Source organism: Mobula birostris, chromosome 7 (assembly GCF_030028105.1).
Source record: "Mobula birostris isolate sMobBir1 chromosome 7, sMobBir1.hap1, whole genome shotgun sequence".
Taxonomy (NCBI): Eukaryota; Metazoa; Chordata; class Chondrichthyes; order Myliobatiformes; family Myliobatidae; genus Mobula; species Mobula birostris.
The window spans coordinates 92,144,802-92,169,975 of NC_092376.1; the positions used below are offsets into that span (position 1 = coordinate 92,144,802).

The window sequence follows — 25,174 nt, forward strand, 5'->3', positions numbered from 1 at the left end:
GCAAGACCATTACATCATCCTCATTAAGACAGTCACAAGATATCCATGAGGTATGTAACAAAACATAGAAAACCTACAGCACAATACAGGCACTTTGGCCCTCAAAATTGTGCCAAAGATGTCCCTACCTTAGAAATTACTAGGGTTACACATAGTCCTCTATTTTCCTAAGCTCCATGTACCTATCCAGAAGTCTCTTAAAAGACCCTATTGTATCCACCTCCACCACCATCGCTGGCAGCCCATTCCATGCACTCACCACTCTCTGCGTAAAAAAACTTACCCTTGACATCTCCTCTGTACCTACTTCCCAGCACCTTAAACCTCTGTCCTCTTGCAGCAACCATTTCAGCCCTGAGAAAAAGCCTCTGACTATCCACACAATCAATGCCTCTCATCATCTTATACACCTCTATCTGGCCACCTCTGATCCTCCTCTGCTCCAAGGAGAAAAGGCTGAGTTCACTCAACCTGTTTTCAGAAGGCATGCTCCCTAATCCAGTCAACATCCCAGTAAATCTCCATGCACCCTTTCTATGTTTTCCACGTCCTTCCTGCAGTGAGGCGATCAGAACTGAGTACAGTGGGGTCTGAGCAGGGTCCTGTATAGCTGCACCATTACCTCTTGGCTCCTAAATTCAATTCCACGATTAATGAAGGCTAATACACCGTATGCCTTCTTAACCACAGAGCCAACCAGCGCATCTGCTTTGAGCATCCTATGGACTCGGACCCAAAGATCCCAAGATCCTTCTGATTCTCCACACTGCCAAGAGTCTTACCATTAATGTTATATTCTGCCATCATATTTGACCTACCAAAATGAACCACCTCACACTTATCTGGGTTGATCTCCATCTACCACTTCTCAGCTCAGTTTTGCATCCTATCAATGTCCCACTGTAACCTCTGACAGCCCTCCATGCTATCCACAACACTTCCAACCTTTGAGTCATCAGCAAACTTACTAACCCAATCCTCCACTTCCTCATTCAGGTCATTTATAAAAATCACGAAGAGTAAGGGTCCCAGAACAGATCCCTGAGGTACACCACTGGTCACCGACCTCTAGGCAGAATATGACCCATCTACAATCACTCTTTGTCTTCTGTGGGCAAGCCAGTTCTGGATCCACAAAACAATATCCCCTTGGATCCCACTCCTCCTTACTTTCTCAATAAGCCTTGCATGGGGTACCTTATCAAATGGCTTGCTAAAATCCATATACACTACATCTACTGCTCTGCCTTCATCAATGTGTTTAGTCACATCCTCAAAAAATTCAGTCAGGCTCGTAAGGCATGATATATACTAAATATTCAAGATTTAAATACATTTATTTTCAAAAAATGCATAAATTATACAGCCTTGAGATTTGGTTGTTTACATATATCTATGCACTGCTGTGGCATTTTCCCTGACTAGTAATGCTACCCCTCCTCATTTCATCCCTTCCACTCTGTGATGTCTAAAACAACAGAAACCTGGAATACTGAGCAGCCAGATCTGCCCCTCCTGTAATATCACAATTCCAGGTGTAGATAAACATGGTCTCATTAAGGATAATCATCATGGCTTTGTGTGTGATAGATCATGTCTAACCAATTTTATAAAGTTTTTCGAAGAAGTTACGAGGAAAGCAGATGAAGGCAAGGCAGTGGATGTTTTCCACATGGGCTTTAGTAAGGGATTTGACAATGTCTCTCAATGTCGTTCAGAATTCAAGATGAGGTAATAAATTGGATTAGATACTGGATTTGTTGGAAAAGCCAGAGAGTAGTTATAGACGGTTGCCTTTCTGACAGGAGGCCTGTTACTAAAGATGTGCTACAGGAATTGGTGCTAGGTCCTTTGTGGTTAACTGGATCAGCAAGTTAGCAGATGACGCCAGGATCGGAGGTGCAGTGGACAGTAATGAAGGCAATCGTGGCTTGCAGAGGGATCTACATCAGCTGGAAAAATGGGCTGAGAAAAGCATATAGAACTTAATATAGGCAAGTGCAAGTTTTGCACTTCAGTGGAGCCAGCCAGGGTAGGTCTCACACAGTGAATGGTAGGGTACTGAGGAGTATAGTAAAACAAAGCGATCTGAGAATAAAGGTCTATAATTCATTGAAACTGGCATCACAGGTGGAGAGAGTCATAAAGAAAGGTTTTGGCAAATTGGCTTTCATAAATCAAAGTATTGAGTACAGGAGATGGGATGTTATGTTGAGTTGTATAAAACATTGGTGAGGCTAATTTGGAGTTTTGTGTGCTGTTTTGGTCACCTAACTAGAAGAAAGACATAAACAAGGTTGAAAGAGTGCAGAGAAAATTTATAAGGATGTTGCCAGGACTGAAGACTTGAATGATAAGAAAATAGTGAATAGATTCAAACTTTATTCTCTAGAACATAGAAGATTGAGGGGAGATTTGATAGAGGTATACAAAATTATGAGGGGCATAAATGGGGTAAATACAAGCAGGCTTTTTCCACTGGGGTTGGGTGGAACTACAACCAGAGGTTATGGGTTAAGGGTGAAATCTGAGCAGTTTAAGAGGAACAAGAGGGGAAACATCTTTACTCAGAGGGCCCTGACAGTATGGAATGAGCTGCTAGCACATGTGGTCCATGCAAACTTGATTTCACTGTTTAAGAGAAGTTTTAGATAGGTACATAGATGGTAGGGATACAGAGGGCTGTGGTCCCAGTGCAGGTCATTGGGAGTAAGCAGTTTAAATGGTTTCAGCATGGACTAGATGAGCTAATTCAGTTGACTAAGGCATTTCCGGATTTAGATCTGGCAAGGATGAAGGACTGTGATATAAGTTAGTTATGCTGTGTAGCTTCAGGTGGTCATTTTGCGATGTACCCACTGTTCATATTGTTCTTGGGCTCGTGATGGGGCGTGCAGCTGCAGTGCATTTGCAGATGGTACACACTTCAGCCGCTGTGTGCCAGTAGTGGAGCTAATGAATATTTAGGGTGCTTCTGCATCTGCCTATTCTGCATGGTGTTGAACTTCTGAGTTGCTGCAGTGCTCTCATCTGGGCAGGCTGAGAGTATTCCATTACAGAGCTCACTTGTGCCTTGTAGGAGATGGAAAGGAGGTATCAGGAGATGAGTCACTTATCCCTGGATAATTATCCTCTGACTTACTCATGTAATTACAAAATTGAAATAGTTGATTTCAGCTGCATTTCAGATCAAGTTTATTAAAGAAGGGGCAGACAATCCAGTGAGTGCAATGTTACTAGGGTAGGGAAGCTACGGATGCTAGAGTCTTGGGTTGAGACCCTGCAACAAGACTGAGAGAGGAGGGGGAAGATAGCTGGTATGACCAGGAGAGAAGGAGGAGTGAGACAGTAAGTGATAGACCAAGGAGAGGTGAAGGGTGGTGAGCAGATGGAGCCAGGTGAGGGAGAGGGATGGGAGAAGTTGTGAGACAAAGGTAGAAGCAGACAAAGAAAAAAAAGGCAGGCAGAGCCAGATGGAGGGAGGGAGAGTAAAGATGGATACGGAGACTGGAGTGTAATAAGTGGAAACAAGGAGGTTATCAGTGCTGGCATCTACCATGGAGAGAAGGTGATAAGTGGAAACTTTAGAGGAGAGGTGAAGAGCAGATGGAACCAGATGGAAAATTGGATCCAATGGGTGAAATGTGTGGGTGGTCAGAGGATAGAACTGGAAGGTGAAGGAGACATAAATGGGTGACAGGGGTCTGGAAGGGTGGTATAGGAAAGAGAACAAAAATCAGAAGGAGAGTTAGGGGGTTTCAGGATGTGAGGGTTATCTGAAATTAGAAAACTCAGGTTTCGTACCACTAGGTGGATGAGTACCCAGGCAGAAAATGAAGTATTGTTCTTCTGGACCGCATTAGGCCCTGGCAGTGGAGATGGCTGGGGATGGACAGGCCAATTTGAGAATAAGAAGGGGTGTTGACATGTCATGCTGCCAACAGTTCAGGATGGCCATTGCTGTGCAAATTGGCTGTCTTGTCTGCACTTGGTCTCACTGATGTAGTGGAAGACACATCAGATGTCCCAAATGAACATGAGTCTATGACACACCTGGAAAGGCTATTTAGGTGGTGAGGTGTCCCGGATATAGGTGAGAGGGGTCTGGATAAAGGGAGACACAACAGAGTTGAGATATAAGGCAATAAATTCAGTGGGTAAAGCAGGCAGAAACAATGAGCCTACTAGGACAGTCCTGCCAATGGATCTTGGTTAAGAGGAAAGTGGGCACTATCAGATTGAAGGCTGTGGAAGAGAAATCTCCTAATGTGATGAGATTTGCTACAATGTGGAAGACAATAGCTTTATGTTCTTTGGAGGGCTAAATACTGTATGAAGACATATCCAAGAGCTGCTATTTCGCCTCTGTAAGGTAGGAATCAGTATGGCAGACTACAATGGCTCCACAATAGTTTGATGACTAGGTTAGGATAAATATGAATTGAATAGAATATCTATTCTAGGTGAAGTTAGAAGAGGAGGGGAGAGCAGAGAAGTCTTCACTTTCACCTTCTCTTTCCCTGCATTTTTTCTCCTTGTCTACTTCTGTAATGTATGCATCAACTTCTTTGAGCGCAATGACTCTTCCCAGCACTACGTACTGATCGATAACTTACCCATGCACATTGATCAGTTGCTCTCTCACTGCAAAGTAAGTATAGCAGTTAACCTCATTCTCCGCATGCGTGCTTTTATTTGAATGATATGTAGTTGTAAAGACCCAACAAGTTAGTGACGAATACAAACCTGAATATCAGGGAATATCAGCAACTATACCAACAGTTATGAGATGACAGAATTTAGAGAAGGTAAAGAAACAGTGTGAGAAAAGACTGAATAAATACTGGAGAAGGCTGCCATGGACGCTAACAAAGGGATGTGTGAGTAACGATGCACTGTACACAGTGAGAGACACGGAACTAGCAAAGTTAAAGTGAAAATAAAGTGATGATAGCCTTAGTTGGGAGATTTAATGAACTTGATAGTGCTAATGAGGACTGGAAATCGTATATCAAGAGGGCTAAACTGGGTTGTAACGCAAATGTATTGTATTGTATTGCATTGTACAATGTATTAGAAAATTGTGTGTCCAACAGAGTGATCAGCAGCACTGGGGCTCCACAGGGGACTGTCTTGTCTCCCTTTCTCTTCACCATTTACACCTCGGACTTCAACTACTGCTCAGAGTTTTGTCATCTTCAGAAGTTTTCTGATGACTCTGCCATGGTTGGGTGCATCAGCAAGGGAGATGAGGCTGAGTACAGGGCTACGGTAGGAAACTTTGTCACATGGTGTGAGCAGAATTATCTGCAGCTTAATGTGAAAAAGACTAAGGAGCTGGTGGTAGACCTGAGGAGAGCTAAGGTACCGGTGACCCCTGTTTCCATCCAGGGGGTCAGTGTGGACATGGTGGAGGATTACAAATACCTGGGGATACGAATTGACAATAAACTGGACTGGTCAAAGAACACAGGCTGTCTACAGGAAGGGACAGAGCTGTGTCTATTTCCTGAGGAGACTGAGGTCCTTTAACATCTGCCGGATGATGCTGAGGATGTTCTACGAGTCTGTGGTGGCCAATGCTATCATGTTTGCTGTTGTGTGCTGGGGCAGCAGGCTGAGGGTGGCAGACACCAACAGAATTAACAAGCTCATTCATAAGGCCAGCGATGTTGTGGGGATGGAACTGGACTCTCTCATGGTGGTGTCTGAAAAGAAGATGTTGTCCAAGTTGCATGCCATCTTGGTCAATGTCTCCCATCCACTACATAATGTACTGGGTGGGCACAGGAGTATATTCAGCCAGCGACTCATTCCACCGAGATGCAACACAGAGCGTCATAGGAAGTCATTCCTGCCTGTGGGCATCAAACTTTACAACTCCTCCCTTGGAGGGTCAGACACCCTGAGCCAATAGGCTGGTCCTGGACTTATTTCATAATTTACTGGCATAATTTACATATTACTATTTAACTATTTATGGTTCTATTACTATTTATTATTTATGGTGCAACTGTAACGAAAACCAATTTCCCCCCGGATCAATAAAGTATGACTATGGCTATGACTATGAAATAATGTAGATCAGGGAAAGAAAGTATCCATGCTTTTTACTTAATGGGCACTAAGACATTACGCGACTGAGTAAGTCCTGAAAAGACAGCAAGCAGGATGTTTGATGAAATTGTTGAAATTTTTCAAAATCGCTTGAGCTCAAAACTGCTAGTAATAGCTGAGAAATTTAGATTTCACAAAAGGAGCCAGTCAAAGGATGAAAGCACTTCTGAATACATTGCAGAACACAAAATAAACTGCAGATGCTGGGGTCAAAGCAACACTCACAACATGCTGGAGGAACTCAGCAGGTCGGGCAGCATCCGTGGAAGCCTTCTCCTTCCCACCCTCCCCCACCTTCCTCATAGGGCCTCTGCCCCTTCCCTCTACAGTCCTGACGAAGGGTTCCGGCCTGAAACGTCGACTCATCATTTCCATGGATGCTGCCCAAACTGCTGAGTTTCTCCAGTGTGTTGTGAGTGTTGCTTTGATCCCAGCATCCGCAGATTATTTTGTGTACCTGATTGCATTTGCTCCAAGATCACTGACAAGTTCAGAACACAACAATGCACAGATTGACCCAGAGGCTGTTAGACTAGTATGGGGAATAAAGAAGTTCCACCACTACCTCCACTGGCATAAGTTTACACTAGTGACAGCCCACCAGCCCTGGTGACCATCTCTGCACCAAACAGTGGCTGTGGCCTGCAACTAACACACTGTGAACGCTAATTGCTTATTTTTATTGTTTGCACTGTTTCTATCTTTCTTTTTTCCTCTGTATGGTGGGTATTTGATGGTCTTCTTTTGTTTTAATGGATTCTACTGGGTTTCTTTGTTTTGTAGCTGTCTGTAAGAAGACAAATCTCAAGGTTGTATAAAGTATACATCCTTTGAGCATAAACATACTTTGACATTTTCCATCCCAGGAAGGGAATCCCAGTGATGTCTGCTACCCGGTTACGACATTGGGCACATTTTCTCTTATGATATAGAATTCAAAGGTACCAAACAACACAGCAATGCTAATGGCTTGTCATGTCCTCCACTGTTGGCAACTGAAGAGTCTTCACACTGACCCAGCAGAAGTGTTCCACACTGCATTGGTGGACCAGTTGTCAGTAACAAATCTTGAAATACGAAGAGAAACAATGAATGACCCGAGTAAATGTCTCTATGTCAAAGAATGCTGATGCGTGTATCTTGTGTTGTAGTTCGCTCTAAACTGTGCACCAGAATGCTGGAGAATCTGCATGAAGGCACCTAGGCATAGTCAAGATGAAGAATCTCTCCTGGAGCTACATGTAGGGGCTGGAAATAACAGACAGATTGAAGATTTGACCAAAAGCTGTTCAGGATACCACAAAAATCAAAATGCACCCCCATAGGCACCATTATACCCATGGGAGTGGCCATCTTCACCATGGCAAAGAGTGCATATTGACTTCGTTGGGCCAGTGATGAACTCCGTATTTCTGATTGCTGTGGATGTTCATTTAAACTGGCTGAAGGTTATACCAATGAAGTCAACCATCTCAGAAAAGACTGCTTCTGCTCTAAGGACTGTCTTCTCTGGAAGTGGCTTACCAGAAAAAATTGTGAGTGACAACAGACCACAATACATGTCTGAGGAGTTCAGACCATTTATGTAGAAAAATGGCATCAAACATTTCAAGTCAGCTCTTCACCACCCAGCAATGAATGGGTTAGTTGAAAAGTTTGACTAAACCTTCAGAAGTCCATGGAAGCTTTGGATAAGGAGAGTATTTCTCTGCAGCATAAGGTGGACGTTTCCATTTTGTGTATTGGAATTCTGCTCATACGACGACAATCGAACTCCTGCAAAGCTGTTAATGAGCAGAAATCTGAGATCCCACATAGACCTCCTGTAACCAGATCTACAGAAGGAGGTGCAGAATAAACTGTTCAGCCAGTTGCCAATTAAATCAGCAAGGAGCTTTGAGGTTGGACAGGAAATATTAGCACGTAATTACCCAGAAGACAAATAGACCCCTGGTAGGATAGCTGCAAACACTGGACCGCTGGAAGTTGGAGATCATACATGGAGACGTGATGTGGATCAGATATTGGATGCTCAGTCAAAGAACACACCTGAGTCGATTGCATCCAACAAGAGAGACGTATTACAGTCACTGGACTTACCTCTCAGTAATGATCACGTCACTGTCAGCAACATGACACCTGCAACAGAGAAAGTTGTGTTTGACAAGACACCTGCCAAACCTGATGCCACTCCATGGGTCCAAAGGCGCTATCCTGAAAGAAACAGTATGCCTGCCAAAGGACTGAATCACGAGTATAGTGAAGTTAGCTACGGACTGTTATTGTGAAAGCATGTTTATTTAAATATGGTTTGTTAAAGGAAAATTGAATGTTTTGTTACATATACAGTTTTATGTTACATTTAATCTAAAGGAGGAGGAAGAGTAATGCACGGGTCTATTTCTTTTAGAGCAATGACTCCCTTTGCACTACTTATGGACTGATAACTTACCCATGCGCATTGATCTGATGCTCTCTCTTGCTGCAAAGATACCAGTTCAGCTCACCCTCCTCATGTGTGTTTTTATTTAATTGATATGTAGTTGTAAAGACACAACAACTCCCACTTTTCACCCATCTGCTTCTCTCTCCCAACTGTTCCTCTCCTTCTTCCTCTTACCCACTTGTCTGCATCTGCCAGTCATCATCAGGATGTCTAAAATTCCTTTGTTCCTTTCTTCGAACCACTGTGTTCCTCCACTAGATTTCTGTTGCCCCAGATTTGAGAATCTGCAGGCCCTTTTGTCTCTAGGTTTCAGGATCACTCTGTTTCGTTTACCCCCTTGATTGTTGTGTTTGATCATGACTGAGCTGCTGACTACATTGCATCTCCATTACCAAGATGTTAATCACTCATTATCCCTCCCTTGCCCCAGTTGAAATAATCTTCCCAATTTACATCAGTACCTATACCCAGTGACCTCAGTGGCTTCTGTCCCTATATTACCTCAGCTTTAAAACTCTCATTCTAGCCATCAAACCTCTCCTTTGGTTCACTCCTCTCCTCCAATGTAACTTCCTCTGACATCGAAGTCTGCCCATCACCCAGGACATGCCCCCCTTCTTGTGTTACTATCAAGAAAGAGGTACAAAAGCCTCAAGGAACACACTCAGCAACTCTGGAACAGCTTCTTCCCCTCTGCCATCCAATTCCTGAATGGATATTGAACCCATGAACACTACTGCTTCATTTTTTTTAAATACGCATAATTTGTGTTTTTGCACTATTTTAATCTATTCAATATACATATATACTTATTTTTTTCTTTCTATATTATCATGTAGTGCATTGAACTGCTGCTGCTAAGTTAACAAATTTCACGACATATGCCAGTGATAATAAACCTGTTTCTGATTCTGATCTCCAAGTATTCCTACACATCTGCTCTCTTACACATCGCTAATAATTGTCATTCCAGCATTAGTGCCTCTGCTTCTGCTATTGTCAACTGTTCATTTCTCTCCAGTGATGCTGCCTGCCCTGCTGGGTTCCTCCTAGCACTTTGTGTGTGTTGTCCTACATTCTGGATTATCCTCTGGTTTAATATATCTCATGTGCTCTACATCATCTTCTGGTAATCTCTTGTAAGATGTTCGTATTAAAAATCGGCATTAAGCTGCTCTATTAATGAAAGCTATTTCAAGTTCATAGTATTAATTACTTTGCAAACTAACTGCGTAAGTGTAAGATCAGAAAAAGCATTTTCTCTCCTTTTAGGCCATTGTGCAAGATATGCCAGTAATGCATTTTAATTCAGATATTACTCTATCCAGGTATTGACATAAACTCCCTACAGCAGATAAAGACAGCACGTCCTTCAAAAATGTTGGCAGATGTTCAGAATCTTGTGGCCTGTTGTGGAAATGTCAATGAAAAGAATGACGAAGGAGTCACACTGGTAAGCTTCCTTCTTCAGTTGTATAACTTCACATTATCCAACTTATGTTTTAATATTTTTCATCTGATGTGACATTATTTACATGTGGATATTAACCATTGATGCTATAATCTTTGGTTCCTTCTGTTTCCTGATGTTGTTAACCCTAAAGTTCTAGCTAAAATGCAGTGTTGCAGAACTTGTGGATTCTGTCAGACTTCTACCATATGGGTCATGTCATCCAGCTCACTCCTTCCTGCTCCTGAGACTCTTGATATTGTTACAAGCATTAATTCTCGACAATAATGGTCTGCTAGGCACAGAGAGTATCCGAATTTACTGACAAATACCTTTATTGGCTCAGTCAATTAATACATGAATTTACAAAACTCTGCACCTGTGAGCACACCCACCGAGTTTCTTAGCCCCTCCACGAATGGTCAAAACATAGAAAAGGTAATACCCTTGAAAAGGATTCTATGCTGGCCAGGCATTCCCCTTGACTCTGATACAATTTCCATGTTGCTGATGTGGGGTCATTCACTTCTGCAATGGTTAAAAGTTTAAAGTAAAATTTATTATCGGAGTCCATACATGTCATCTCATACAACCCTGAAATTCTTTTTCTGTGGGCATACTTAGCAAACCTATAGAGCAATAACTATAAACTGTAAATATCAGGAACTGTTAACTGTAAATAAACTGTGCAAATGCAGATATAAATAAATAGCAATAATAACAAGCATGAAATAACAAGATAACAGAATCCATTGGTGAATTGTTAAATGAGTGCTATCCTCCTTTGTTCAAGAGACTGATGGTTGAGTGGTAGTAACTGTTTTTAAACTTAGTGATGCGAGTCCTGAGGTACCTGTGCCTTCTACCTGATGGCAACAGTGAGAAACAAGCATGGCCTAGATACTGAGAATCTTTGATCATGGATGCTGCTTTTCTACAACAATGTTTCATATAGATGCTCTCAATGGTTGAGAGGGTTTTACCATGGTGTGCTGGGTAAATCCACTACCTTTTGTAGGATTTTTCACTCAAGGGCTTTGATGTTCCCATACCAGGCTGTAATGCAGCCAGTCAACACACTTTCTACCACACGACTATAGAAGTTTGCTAAGGTTCTCAATCACATGTGGAGCTCCACAGACTCCTGAGGAAGTAGAGGTGTTGCCATGCTTTCTTCACATTTCTGTTTATATGGTGGTTGCAGGACAGGTCCTCTGAGATAGTGACAGCCAGGAATTTAAAATTACTGACCCTCTCTACCTCTGATCCTCCAATGATTAATGGCTCATGGACCTCAGGTTTCCCTCTCTGAAATCCACAATTAGTTCCATGGTCATATTGGCCTTGAGTGAGAGGTGGTTGTTATGACACCACTCAGCCAAGTTTTCAATCTCCCGCCTGTATGCTGATTCATCACCACCTTTGATACAGCCCACAGCATCAGCAAACTTGTATGTGGTGTTGGAGCTGTACTTATCCACACAGTCATTGGTGTAAAGTGCATAGAGCAGGGGGCTTAGTACACATCCCTGCAGTGCTCCTATGCTGACGGAGATTGTGGAGGAGACGTTTTTACCAATCCAGGTTGACTGGGGTCGACAAGTGAGGAAATCCAGGACCCAGTTGCACAAGGTGCTATTGAGGCCCAGGTCTTGGGGTTTACTGATTAATTTTGAGGCGATGATGATGTTAAATACTGAGCTTTAATTGATAAAGAGCATCCTGATGTATACACCTCTGCTATGCATATGTTCCAGGGTTGTGTGAAAAGCCAGTGAGATAGCACTTACTGTGGATCTGTTGCTCAATAGGTTAATTGGAGCAGATCCAAACTGCCATTCAGATAGGAGCTGATATGCTTCAACATCAGCCCCTCCCTAAACACTTCCTCACTGTGGATGGTAGTGCCACTGGGTGATAGTCATTTAGAGAGGTTACCATGCTCTTCATGAGCACCGGTACGAATGCAGCCTGCTTGATGTAGGTGGGTACCACACTCTGCAGGAGCGAGAGGTTGAAGATATCCATGAATACACCAGCCAGTTGGTTGGCACAGTTCTTCAGTATTCAGCAAGACACTCATATAAGAACATAAGAAATAGGAGCAGGAGTAGGCCATCTGGCCCATCGAGCCTGCCCCGCCATTCAATAAGAGCATGGCTGATCTGTCCGTAAACTCAGCTCCATCTACCTGCCTTTTCCCCATAATCCTTAATTCCCCTACTATGTAAAAATCTATCCAACTGTATCTCAAATATATTTAGTGAGGAGGCCTCAACTGCTTCCCTGGGCAGAGAATTCCACAAGTTCACCACTCCCTGGGAAAACCAATTTCTCCTTATCTCCATCCTAATTCTTCTCCCCTGAATCTTGAGGCAATGTCCCCTAGTTCTAGTCTCACCTACCAATCACCATATAACCGTATAACAATTACAGCACGGAAACAGGCCATCTCGGCCCTTCTAGTCCATGCCGAACTCTTACTCTCACCTAGTCCCACTGACCTGCACTCAGCCCATAACCCTCCATTCCTTTCCTGTCTATATATCTGTCCAATTTAACTTTAAACAACAACATAGAACCTGCCTCAACCACTTCTGCTGGAAGCTCACTCCATACAGCTACCACCCTCTGAGTAAAGAAGTTCCCCCTCATGTTACCCCTCAACTTTTGTCTTTTAACTCTTGTCACGGACCCCGTGACGGGGATAAAGAACCAGCAGAGATGGAAAACACTTTGGAGTCTCGTATTGCTATAAGCTAATAATATTTATTAGTACTACACAATACAGTAATATAAATGTAAATAAATCAAACAGGTTGGCAATGATTATATATAAAAGTGAGTGTGAAATATATATGTATGAAAACCAAGCTTCTTTAGGTCTAGGGGTAAAAAGATACAGTCTTACGATGTTGAGTAAAGTTCAGTTCAGTTCAGTTCGTGGTATTTAGTTGAGTAGTGATGGAGAGAGAGAGAGAGAGAGAGTGAGTTGAGTCTTCAGGTGAGCTGATACCGTCGATCTTCTCGTTGTCCTCCGAAATCCTTCACAAGTCACCGACTGTGACTTTAACCAGGGGGACCGGTCTTCTGTGGTGGAGCTATCACCCCGGCAAGGGTGGACACATAGACAACTCCCCACCAGTCAACCCCTTCTCCTTCAAACTGGAATAGCAATTTGGATCAATCCGCCTGATCGATCCTCCAAAACCCACTTTCTCTGCAGGCACAGCAATGCTCATTCAGTGTCCAGATCATGTGTCCTGAGCTCTGTATCGTCTGACCTATTTATTTTACCAGGCTGAGCATCACCTGTCATTCAAAGAGTCCCTCCCTCCTTTGTCTGTAAAGGAATGCGAGCAGGCAACAAGTCCTTGGGAGTAACATCAACAATCTGCTGAAAATCATAACATCGAGTGTCCACTGCCTTCGGTCACCATAGCAACCTTCAGGCTGCTCGGTGCTGTCTCCAACTCCCAACTCCCAACTCAGTAAAAATCCAAAGTTACTTCCAATGCCTTAAAGTGACAGTCCAACTGTTAATCTTCATCTCTCTCTCTCCCTTCCAAAAGCAACATATCGGTGGTAAATAACTCTGTCTCCCTCTCCTTTCAAAACAAACCATCAACAATAAATGTCTCTCTCCAAACAGTTAGTAGGGGTACTCCTGGATCCCCTCACACTCTCAACTCATGTCCTCTTGTTTGAATCTTCCCCACTCTCAATGGAAAAAGCCTATCCACGTCAACTCTATTAATCCCCCTCATAATTTTAAACACCTCTATCAAGTCCCCCCTCAACCTTCTACGCTCCAAAGAATAAAGACCTAATCTCTTCAACCTTTCTCTGTAATTTAGGAGATGAAACCCAGGAAACATTTTAGTAAACTTCCTTTGTACTCTCTCAATTATATTGACATCTTTCCTATGATTTGGTGACCAGAACTGCACACAATACTCCAAATTTGGCCTTACCAATGCCTTGTACAATTTCAACATTACATCCTAACTCCTATACTCTATGCTCTGATTAATAAAGACCAGCATACCAAAAGCTTTCTTCACCACCCTATCCACCTTCAGGCATGCACCATTATTCCTAAACACAAAATAATCTGCAGATGCTGGGGTCAAAGCAATACTCACAACACGCTGGAGGAGCTCAGCAGGTCGGGCAGCATCCGTGGAAAAGATCTGTCGACCTTTCGGGCCGGAACCCTTCATCAGGACTGTAAGGGGAAGGGGCAGAGGCCCTATAAAGAAGGTGGGGGGAGGGTGGGAAGGAGAAAGCTGGTAGGTTCCAGGAGAAAAACCAGTAAGGGGAAAGATAAAGGGGTGGGGGGAGGGAGGCAGGGAGGTGATAGGCAGGAAAGGTGAAGAAAGAATAGGGGAAAACACAATGAGTAGTCGAAGGAGGCGGAACCAAGAGGGAGGAGGTAGGCAGCTGGGGGAGGGGGCAGACTGACATAGGGATAGGGGAAGGGAGGGGGAGGGAATTACTGGAAGTTGGAGAATTCTATGTTCATACCAAGGGGCTGGAGACTACCTAGACGGTATATGAGGTGTTGCTCCTCCAACCTGAGTTTAGCCTCATCATGGCAGTAGAGGAGGCCATGTATGGACATATCTGAATGGGAGTGGGAAGCAGAGTTGAAGTGGGTGGCCACTGGGAGATCCTGTCTGTTTTGCTGGACGGAGCAGAGGTGCTTGACGAAGCAGTCCCCCAATCTGCGTCTGTGTCACCCGACACAGATTGGGGAACCACTTCGTCGAGCACCTCTGCTCTGTCCGCCAAAACAGACAGGATCTCCCAGTAGCCACCCACTTCAACTCTGCTTCCCACTCCCATTCAGATATGTCCATACATGGCCTCCTCTACTGCCATGATGAGGCTAAACTCAGGTTGGAGGAGCAACACCTCATATACCATCTAGGTAGTCTCCAGCCCCTTGGTATGAATATAGAATTCTCCACCTTCTGGTAATTCCCTCCCCCTCCCTTCCCCTATCCCTATGTCACTCTGCCCCCTCCCCCAGCTGCCTACCTCCTCCCTCTTGGTTCCGCCTCCTTCGACTACTCATTGTGTTTTCCCCTATTCTTTCTTCACCTTTCCTGCCTATCACCTCCCTGCCTCCCCCCCCCCACCCCTTTATCTTTCCCCTTACTGGTTTTTCTCCTGGAACCTGCCAGCCTTCTCCTTCCCACCCTCCCACTACCTTCTTTATAGGGCCTCTGCTCCTTCCCCCTACAGTCCTGACGAAGGGTTCCAGCCCGAAACATCGACAGATCTTTTCTATGGATGCAGCCTGACCTGCTGAGCTCCACCAGCGTGTTGTGAGTATCACCATTATTCCTAGGTCCCTCTGTTCTACTGCATTCTTCAATGCCCTCCCATTTACCATGTATGTTCTATTTTGATTAGTCCTACCAAAATGTAGCACCTCACATTTTTCAACATTAAACTCCACCTGCCATCTTTCAGCCCACTCTTCTAACTGGCCTAAATCTCTCTGCAAGCTTTGAAAACCTACGTCATTATCCACAACACCACCAATCTTAGTATCATCTGCATACTTACTAATCCAATTTACCACCCCATCATCCAGATCATTAATATATATGACAAACAACATTGGACCCAGTACAGATCCCTGAGGCACACCGCGACCGACCATCCTCCAATCTGACACACAGTTATCCATCACTACTCTCTGGCGTCTCCCATCCAGCCACTGCTGGATCCATTTTACTACTTCGATATTAATGCCTAACGATTGAACATTCCTAACTAACCTTCTGTGTGTAACCTTGTCAAAGGTCTTACTGAAGTCCATATAGACAACATCCACTGCTTTACCCTCGTCAACTTTCTTAGTAGCCTCATCAAAAAATTCAATAAGATTTGTCAAACATGACCTTCCACGCACAAATCCATGTTGACTGTTCCTAATCAGACCTTGGTCAGATAATTATATACACCATCTCTAAGAATAATCTTCATCAATTTACCCACCACTGACATCAAACTCACAGGCCGATAATTGCCAGGTTTACTCTTAGAACCCCTTTTAAACAATGGAACCACATGAGCAATACGCCAATCCTCCAGCACCATTCCCGTTTCTAATGACAATTGAAATATTTCTGTCAGAGCCCCTGCTATTTCCACACTAACTTCCCTCAAGTTCCTAGGGAATATCTTGTCGGGACCCGGAGACTTATCCACTTTTATATTCCTTAAAAGCGCCAGTACTTCCTCTTCTTTCATTGTCATACTTTCCATAACTACCCTTCTTGTTTCCTTTACCGTACACATTTCAGTATCCTTGTCCTTAGTGAATACCAAAGAAAAGAAATTGTTCAATATCTCCCCCATCTCTTTTGGCTCCGCACATAGCCATCCACTCTGATTCTCCAAGGGACCAATTTTATCCCTCACTATCCTTTTGCCGCTAACGTAACTTTTACCTTACTTGCCAAAGCAGCCTCATATCTTCTTTTAGCTTTTCTAATTTCTTTCTTAAGATTCTTTTTACATTCTTTATATTCCTCGAGCACCTCATTAACTCCAAGCTGCCTATATTTATTGAAGTTCCTTCTCTTTTTCCGAACCAAGTTTCCAATATCCCTTGAAAATCATGGCTCTCTCAAACTTTTAGCCCTTCCTTCCAGCTTAACAGGAACATAAAGATCCTTTCCAATGGAAACAACTTTTCTACTTCTATCTTATCGATTCCTTTCAAAATTTTTTATGTTTCTATAGGATCCTCTCTCATTCTTCTGAATTCCTAAGAGTATAGTCCCAGGCAACTCAATCTCTCCCCATAGGTTAACCCATTCATCTCCAGAATTAATCTGGTGAACCTCCTTTGCACTGCCTCCAAAGCCAGTATATTCTTCCTGAAGTATGGAGACCAGAACTGCACACAATACTTCTGGTGCGGCCTCACCAGTACCCTGTATAGTTGCAGCATGGCCTCCCTGCTCTTGAATTCAATCCCTCTAGCAATGAAGTTTGCCTTCTTAATAACCTGTTGTACCTGCAAGCCAACATTTTACAATTCATGAACAAGCACTCCCAAGTCCCTTTGCACAACAGCATGCTGCAATCTTTCGCCATTTAAATAATAATCTGCTCTTCTATTATTCCTTCCAAAGTTGATGATCTCTCATTTACCAATATTGTATCCCATCTGCCAGACCTTGGCCACTCAATTAACCTATCTATATCCCTCTGCAGACTTTCCACATCCTCTGTACAATTTGCTTTTCCACTCAGTTTAATGTCATCAGCAAATTTTGCTAAGCTACACTCAGTCCCCTCTTCCAAACCATCAATGTAAATGGCAAACAGCTGCGGGCTCAGCACCGACCCCTGTGGCACCCACTCTCCACTGACTGCCAACCGGAGAAATACCCATTTATACTCTCTGCATTCTATTGGTTAACCAATCCACTATCCATGCCAATACACTTCCTCCGACTCCATGCATCTGTATCTTATTTATAAGTTTCTCGTGCGGCACCTCATCGAACGCCTTCTGAAAATCCACGTATACTACATCCACCTGTTCCCCTCTATCCACTGAACTCGTTATGTCCTCAAAGAACTCCAGTAAGTTTGTCAAACAGGGTCTGCCCTTTCTGAATCCATGCTGCATCTGTCTAATGGAACCACTTCTTTCTAAATTCGGACTAGATTCTTTTCTTGGATTCATTCTCTTGAAGGCAGCCTGCACATCATCTTCAGATACTGAGTGTAACATTTGTGTAGCACTTGACTTATCTCGTTTGACTGGTCGCTGCACTCTATGAGAAAAATCAAATTACATAGTACTACACTAGGAGCTAGCAGGCCATCAGAAGCTCTAGATAGTAGAAGGAGGCAGTGAATAGAAAGCACACACTTCTGGAGCCAAATTTTGTTTATAAAAAAAATAAAATAAACAAAATATTTATGTGAGTAAGAACAATTCAAAATTCAACATTCTGTTGAGATTCCAAATCTCAGATATCAACAAAAACCAAATTCCTGCTTAGTTAGAATCAGTGATATTCATTAGAATAACCTTTGTTACACCAATTTCTACAACTAATTAGACCTAGCATTATTCCTTAGTTACGTCATAGACTAACTTTTCCTTTTTATTTATCACTAGTTAGAAAACTAATTGAATTCCTATTCTTAAGTATGTCTACAAATTGAAATTGAAATTCAAAAACTATTTATCTACATGGCTTAACTCCTTTCACAGCAATTCTCCAATGTCACAACTTTTAAACAAAATAAATCTCATTCAGTAACTTTTCAGTCTTCACAAAAGTAATCAATTCTTGCAGAAAATCTAATTCAGATCCTTCGAATGAAAATAAACTGATGCATCCAACCATATTAAATCCTCTGCGTCATGAAATATTTTGTTCCCATGCTGGTTCTACATCTTGGGTGGTTGGCCATCTTGGTTCTTGTTTGAAACAAGATGGCGAACATGGATGAAATAGTTGAACATCCATGAAAAGTCGATTCACAAACTTATACAAAAAAAAACCTGACCGAATCCCTTGGTGTGATTTAACAGAACTAATTCCCAGTTACACAGTAGAGATCTTGGATACTTGTCTCTGCCGATATTGTCTCGTTACAGCTACTGCTTGTTATAGCCGTAACTTCAATAGATCTTTTATTACTATCATCTCTCCTCCCACATTGTGTCAACCACCCCTCGTTCCCGCATAGCCTTGTTTCACAAGTTCTTTTTTTTTAACTTGATAAACCTCATTTTCATCCCCCCACAGGCAGAGCTTTCGAATATTACATCTTTTAGTTTAATTAGCCTGGGTTACATGAGACCAAAGGGTCATTGGGTGCTGGCGATAGTTCCTCCCTGTGCTGGTAGTCAGGGTGAGCATAGAAGATATTGAGTTCATCTGGAAGTGAAGCTCTGCTGTCCCCTATGTTGCAAGATTTAGCTTTGTAGGAAGTTAAAGCATTCAAACACTGCCACTGCTGTCGAGCATCCCCCATTGATTCCAGTCGAGTCCAGAATCTCTACTTCGCCTGAGATATGCCTTTCCGGAGATCATACCTGCACCTCTTTTAGCATTCTTCATCGCCAGACTTGAATGCCACTGATATGGCTCTCAGCAGGTTCCGGATTTCATTGTTCATCCAGGGCTTCTGATTGGGGAAAACCCTGAATGATTTTGTGGGGACACACACATCCACAGTGGTTTTAATAAAGTCTGTAACTATCCTGATGTAGTCATTCAGATCTTCAAATGAGTGCTTGAACATGGCCTAGTCCACTCATGTTTGCCATTACACACCCAAACATAGTCTCCAGATTGGTCTGCTGCTGTGTCCAATTCTGACTTGGCTGTTTGCATCCAAAATCAACTTACCCATAGCATGCAGGATTAGAGGCAGATGTAGCGCAATGTAGATCAGTTGCAGGTATGTGAAGAGAAGTGGCAGAAGTGTGGGCTGCTGGACTTTGGGAGAATCAACATTAAGGAAGAGTACATGGTTAATGGTCAGATTCTTAACAGTGTTGATGCATAGAGATGTCATGGGATCCAGATACATAACTCCCCAAAAGTGACAACACAGATTGATAGAGTGGTAAACTTTATTAGTTGAGGTATTGTATGTAAGAGCCAGGAAGTTATGTTCTAGCTTTATAAAACTCTATTTTAGAATATTGCATTCAGTTCTTGTTGCTTCATTACAGGAAGGTTTGGAGGCTTTAGAAAAGGATCAGAGGATTTTTACCAGAATGGTGCCTGATATAGAGGACACATGCTGTAAGGAGTGTTTGGCCAGACTGCGACTATTTCCTTTAGAGCTACTGAGGCTGAGGGGAGACTTGATAGAAGTTTTCAAAATTATGCAAGGCATAGATAAACAGGTACTATCTTGTTTATCCCAGGATTTACCTGTCTAGTACTAGAGGGCATGCATACAAGGTCAGAGAGAGAAATGAAAAGGATTTTTGTGAGGCAAGTTTTTAAGCAAATAGTGGTGGAGGCCTGCAATGCATTTCCAGGGGTGGTGGTGAAGTCCAAAACGTAGGAGCGTTTTAGCCAGGCACATCAACTTACAGAGAAGAGAGGGTTATGGGCAACGTATGGGCGAGAGAGATTAGATTAATTAGGAGCTCTGTTTAAATACTTTGGGGACAAGCATTATACGCTGAAGGGCCTGGTCCATGCTGGACTGTTCTATATTCTCAGTTCTATGTAATTCTCTACTGGAGTAGTGAATTTCAGTGAATCAAGAGGTTGTACCCTAAAAAAAGTGTTAGCTAGGCTAAAATACTTCACCTAAGTCATTGAAGAGAAATAATGCAAGTGTTTTAAACATAAATCAATAGTATTTGTGTAGTTAAAGGGAAAAATGTCACAATAATGATTATTTTATAGCAGGAAACATCTTACTTCTGCAGATTTTCAGATACCTAGCTTTGCAAAAGGGCAAAAATTTGTCATTGATTTAATGTACCAGGAATGAGTGAAATCCATTTTCTAGGCAATGTCTTCTTTCTTTTCTCTGGTCTTCTCCTTTTCCAATTACAATTGTATTTGGGTTTCTGTATCAACTTGAGAAAGCCTTTAAGATTTTTCCAGACTCAAATCTTCATCACCTTCCTATTGCAGTCATTCTGCTTGGGCCCTATTGTGAATGGTTCAGTTGGATCTATTTTCAGAAGTATAGCTTGAACTGATGCCATTGTCCTGTGGAAAGAAATCTGCCCTTTTCAACCTTTAACCACATTTTTATCTGTATGTCGTTTTGAAACAAATATATAAATCAAAGATTAGAAGAATTCATTCTAATACTATATTATTCATTTGAACTTTACCCTGTTGAAGTTCAAGTCTATTGTCATTCAACTGTACACATACATAGTACCCAATGAAACAACGCTCCTCTGAACCAAAGTGCACAACACATGACATATAACATAACTCACATATATAAGATATAAAGTAACATTAACACAAGTAAACTAACAAATAATGTGTATCTACAACATAAGTTAAAAGGTAAATTGTAAAATGCTACTGGCGCTTCATGCATGATGAGATCTGGATGGTGGCAGGGAGCTCAGTAGTCTAATAGTCTGGGGCAAGACACTGATTCCCACCCTAACTGCTCTTGTCCTAATGCTATGGTACCTCCTTCCTAACGGAAGATGGTCAACGAGATTGTTGGACAGAAGGGAGGGATCGTTCACAATGTTAAGGGGCCTGCATACCTAGCACTCCTTTGCAATTCATCTTTAGGAGACTTGCAGTCTTGCCTTACAATTCCCCTACCAGATGGTGAAGCAGCTGGTCAGGACACACTCAATGGTGTTCCTGTAAAAATTGGTTAGAATGTGGTGGAAGGGGGGAGAAGAGGGGAAGCCTCACTCCCCTCAATATCCTCAGGAAGTGGAAATGCTGCTGTGCTTTCTTGGCCAAAGAGGTTTTGTTGAGGGACCAAGGGAGCTTGTCTATTATGTGCACTCCCAGAGACTCGATGCTCCTAGCTCTCTCCATGGAGGAGCCATGTACTGTATGTGCAGTGCGAAGTGATCAGCTTACACCTTCCTAAAGCCCACAGTAATCTCTTTGGTCACGAGATGTAATTGTTCAGTTGGGTTATTCTACCAGCTGCTCTGCCTCCTCTTGTGTATGCTATCTTATCATCGCCATTGATGTAGCCAACTACTGTTGTGTCACACGTGAGCTTGATGGTTCAGTTTGAACTGGATCCAGTAGTGTAGTCATGCATCAGCAGTGTGAAGAGCAGCAGACTGAGCACGCAGCCCTGGGGAGCATCAGAACTCAGTGTGATGGAGTGAGAGATGCCATTGTCCCTTGGAAAGAAACTTCAGCTACACGTTGATACACAGACTGACTGTGGCTTTTCTGTCAAGAAGTCAGGGATCCAGTTTCAGAGGGAAGCGTTGAGACCCAACGAGGACAATTCCAATCATACTCCAAATATTTTCCTATTCTCTCATGGTATATGAGCATTATTTATTGTGCAGATAAGATGTTCAGTGGTTTATAGGTCACTGAGGATGTAGAGAGAGAAAACAAAATCTGATAAGGCTTACAGATATTGCTCATCCCTAACTGCTTTTGAGAAGATATTGATTGCCTGCGTTCTTGGACTATTGCAGTTCCTGTGGTGAAGATATTCCCATCTTGATTAAAGAGTCATAAGACCTTTACCCACATCCATGTTGACTTCTCCACTGATCTGATTTGCCTACAACAGGCCCGTTCCTTTCTTTGCTTGGCTTATTTAAGTATCTGTTTGAAAGGTCCTCAAACATAGTAATTGTATCTGATAATAGTAATAGTAATCTGATAATTGTATCTCATCGTAGTAACTGTAGCATAGTAATTGTATCTGATTCCAGTACCTATTCTACAGTGATTCAGATATTGGCCAACATTTGCTGAAGAAAACTTACCACTCTGATCCCCATCACAGAATTCCAACATGTTGACCCTGGAGCAATGATGATATACTATGTCAGGATGGTGCATGACCTGGATGGGAACTTGAAGAAGATAGTATTCCTGTGTACTGTATGCCTTATCCTTTTATATGGTAGACATACAGAAATTTGTGAGATTCTTTCAGAAAAGATCTTTTATACATACCTGGAATCTTGTAAGTAATTTTGGACATCTGAATGTAGGAAGGATGTAATTAAGCTGGAGATGGTGCAGAAAGAATCACAAGTATGCTGCTGGGACTGTGTCAAGATGAAACTCAGTAAGCTAAGGCCGTTTTAGCTGGAACATAGGAGACTGAGGAGTGACTTTATAGATGTAGATAAAAACATGACAGGAACAGATAAGGTGAGTGGTCAGATTCTTTTTCTCAGGTTGAAGGAATCAAAATCTAGATGGCAGAGATGTAAGGTGAAAAGAATAAGATTAAAGGGAACTTGAAGGGCAAGTTTTTTTTTTTCACAGTGAGAATGGTGAGAATATGGAACGACCTGTCAGATACAGGTACATTTACAAAGTTTAAAAGGCATTTATACAGATACATAGATAGAGACAGTTTAGAGAAACATGGGCTAAACACAGACAAATGGGATTAGCTGAGATGGGCATTTTGGCCAGCAGGGACAAGCTGGGTTGAAGTTGAACATGTTGCTGTGTTGTTAAACTCTATGATTCTATGACATTGCAACCATGAATGAAAATCAAAAATCTTTAGATGCTGCAAATCTGAAATAATACCAGAATATGCTGGCAGATTTGATTCAGCATGTTTGACAGGATCTGTGGAAAGACAATCATCTAGTACTTCACTTGTTGCTAAAGATGATTTAAACATCTCTGCTAGGGCCCCTGCAATTTCTGCACTTGCCTCCTATAGGGTTCAAGGGAATACTGGGATTTATCCAGCCTAATTTGCCTCAAGACAGCAGACATTTTCTCCTCGTAATGGTCAATAAATTTGATCCTGCTTCGCCTCACTTCTGTAAACTCTGTGTCTGTTTCCTGAGTATATCCAGATGCATAAAAACTATTTAAGATCTCCCCCATCTCTTTTGGCTCCAAGCCTGGATTACCATTCTGATGTTCCTGAGGACCAATTTTGTTCCTTGTAATCCTTTTGCTCTTAACTTATCTGTAGAACCCCTTAAGAATCTCCTTCACCATCTCTGCCAGGGCAACTTCATGCCTTCTTTTAGCCCTCCTGATTTCTTTCTTAAATATTCTCTTGCCTTTCTTATAGTGCAGAAGCACCTCACTTGTTCCTACCTACCTAAACCTGCAATGCACCTCCTTTTTTTTCTTAACTAAGGTTCCCTACACCTGTTATCTTTACCTTTCATTCTGACAGGCAGATACAATCATGAGTTCTCAAAATTTCACTTTTGAAGGCCTCCCACTTACTGAGAACACCTTTTCCAGAAAACAGCCTGTCTTAAACCACACTTGCCAGATTCTTTCTGATTACATCAGAATTGGCCTCTCTCCAATTTAGAAGCTCGATCTGATGACTAGACATATCCTTCTTCATAATTGTCTTGAAATTAAGACCATAAGACTGTAAGACATAGAAGCAGAATTAGGCCATTTGGCCCATTGAGTCTGCTCCGCCATTCAAATCATGGTTGATCCCTTTTTTTCCTCCTCCTCAACCCCATTTCTCAGCCTTCTCCCTGTAACCTTTGATGCCATGTCCAATCAAGAAACTATCTATCTCTACCTTAAATACACCCAATGACCTGGCCTCCACAGCTGCATATGACAACAAATTCCACAAATTCACCACCCTTTGGCAAGAGAAATTTCTCCACATTTCTGTTTTGAAAGGGCGCCACTTTATCCTGAGGCTCTTGTCCTCTTGTCCTCGCCTCTCCCACCATAGGAAACATCCTTTCCACATCTACTCTGTCTAGGCTTTAATGGCACTATGATCAGTGGATGCAAAGTGTTCTCCTACAGAAACTTGTCACCTGCCTTGTCTCTTTCTCTATTAAGAGATCAAGTATCACACCCTCTTTCATTAGGACTTCCCTGTACTGATTGAAGAAACTTTCCTGAACTTATTTGACAAGCTCTATCCCATCTAGTTCTTTTGCAGTATCAGAGACCCAGTCAATATGTGGAAAATTAAAATCAGCCTTATGATTCTTCCAACAGTCCGCGATCTCTCTACAAATTTGTTCCTCTAAATCATGCAGACTGTTAGGTGGTCTGTAATATACCCCCATAAAACTGGTAATACCTTTATTATTCCTCATTTCCACCTATAATGCCTCACTAGATGAGTTCTCCAGTCCAACCTGAGAGCACTACTATGAAATTTTCTCTGACTAGTAACACCAGTCTTTCTTTAATCACTCCTGCTCTGTCGTGTTTAAAAAAAAATGGAACCACAGAATATTGAGCTGCCTGTCCCTGCCCCTCCTACAAACACATCTCACTAATGGCTATAATATTATAACTCCATGTGTTGATCCATGCCCTGAGCTCATCTGGCTTTCCTACAATATTCTTGCATTGAAATGTATGCAGATCAAGACATTAGTCGAATCGTGCTCAACATTTTGACTCCCAACTGTCTGAGGTCTTCACAACACCTGTCTTCACAACCTCTCCACTATCTGTTCTGGCACCCTGGTTTACATCCCC

The 25,174-nt window shown here is 42.4% G+C and overlaps 1 protein-coding gene across 1 annotated transcript in view; it reads left to right on the forward strand.

The window, feature by feature from the left end:
• The window catches only part of myo16 (myosin XVI), a 541,014-nt gene that overhangs the window by 82,407 nt on the left and 433,433 nt on the right, over positions 1–25,174 (forward strand). The window contains exon 5 of the mRNA XM_072264587.1: positions 9,892–10,016. Within this exon, the coding sequence (XP_072120688.1) occupies positions 9,892–10,016 (125 nt within the window). The remainder of the gene's footprint in view (positions 1–9,891; positions 10,017–25,174) is intronic.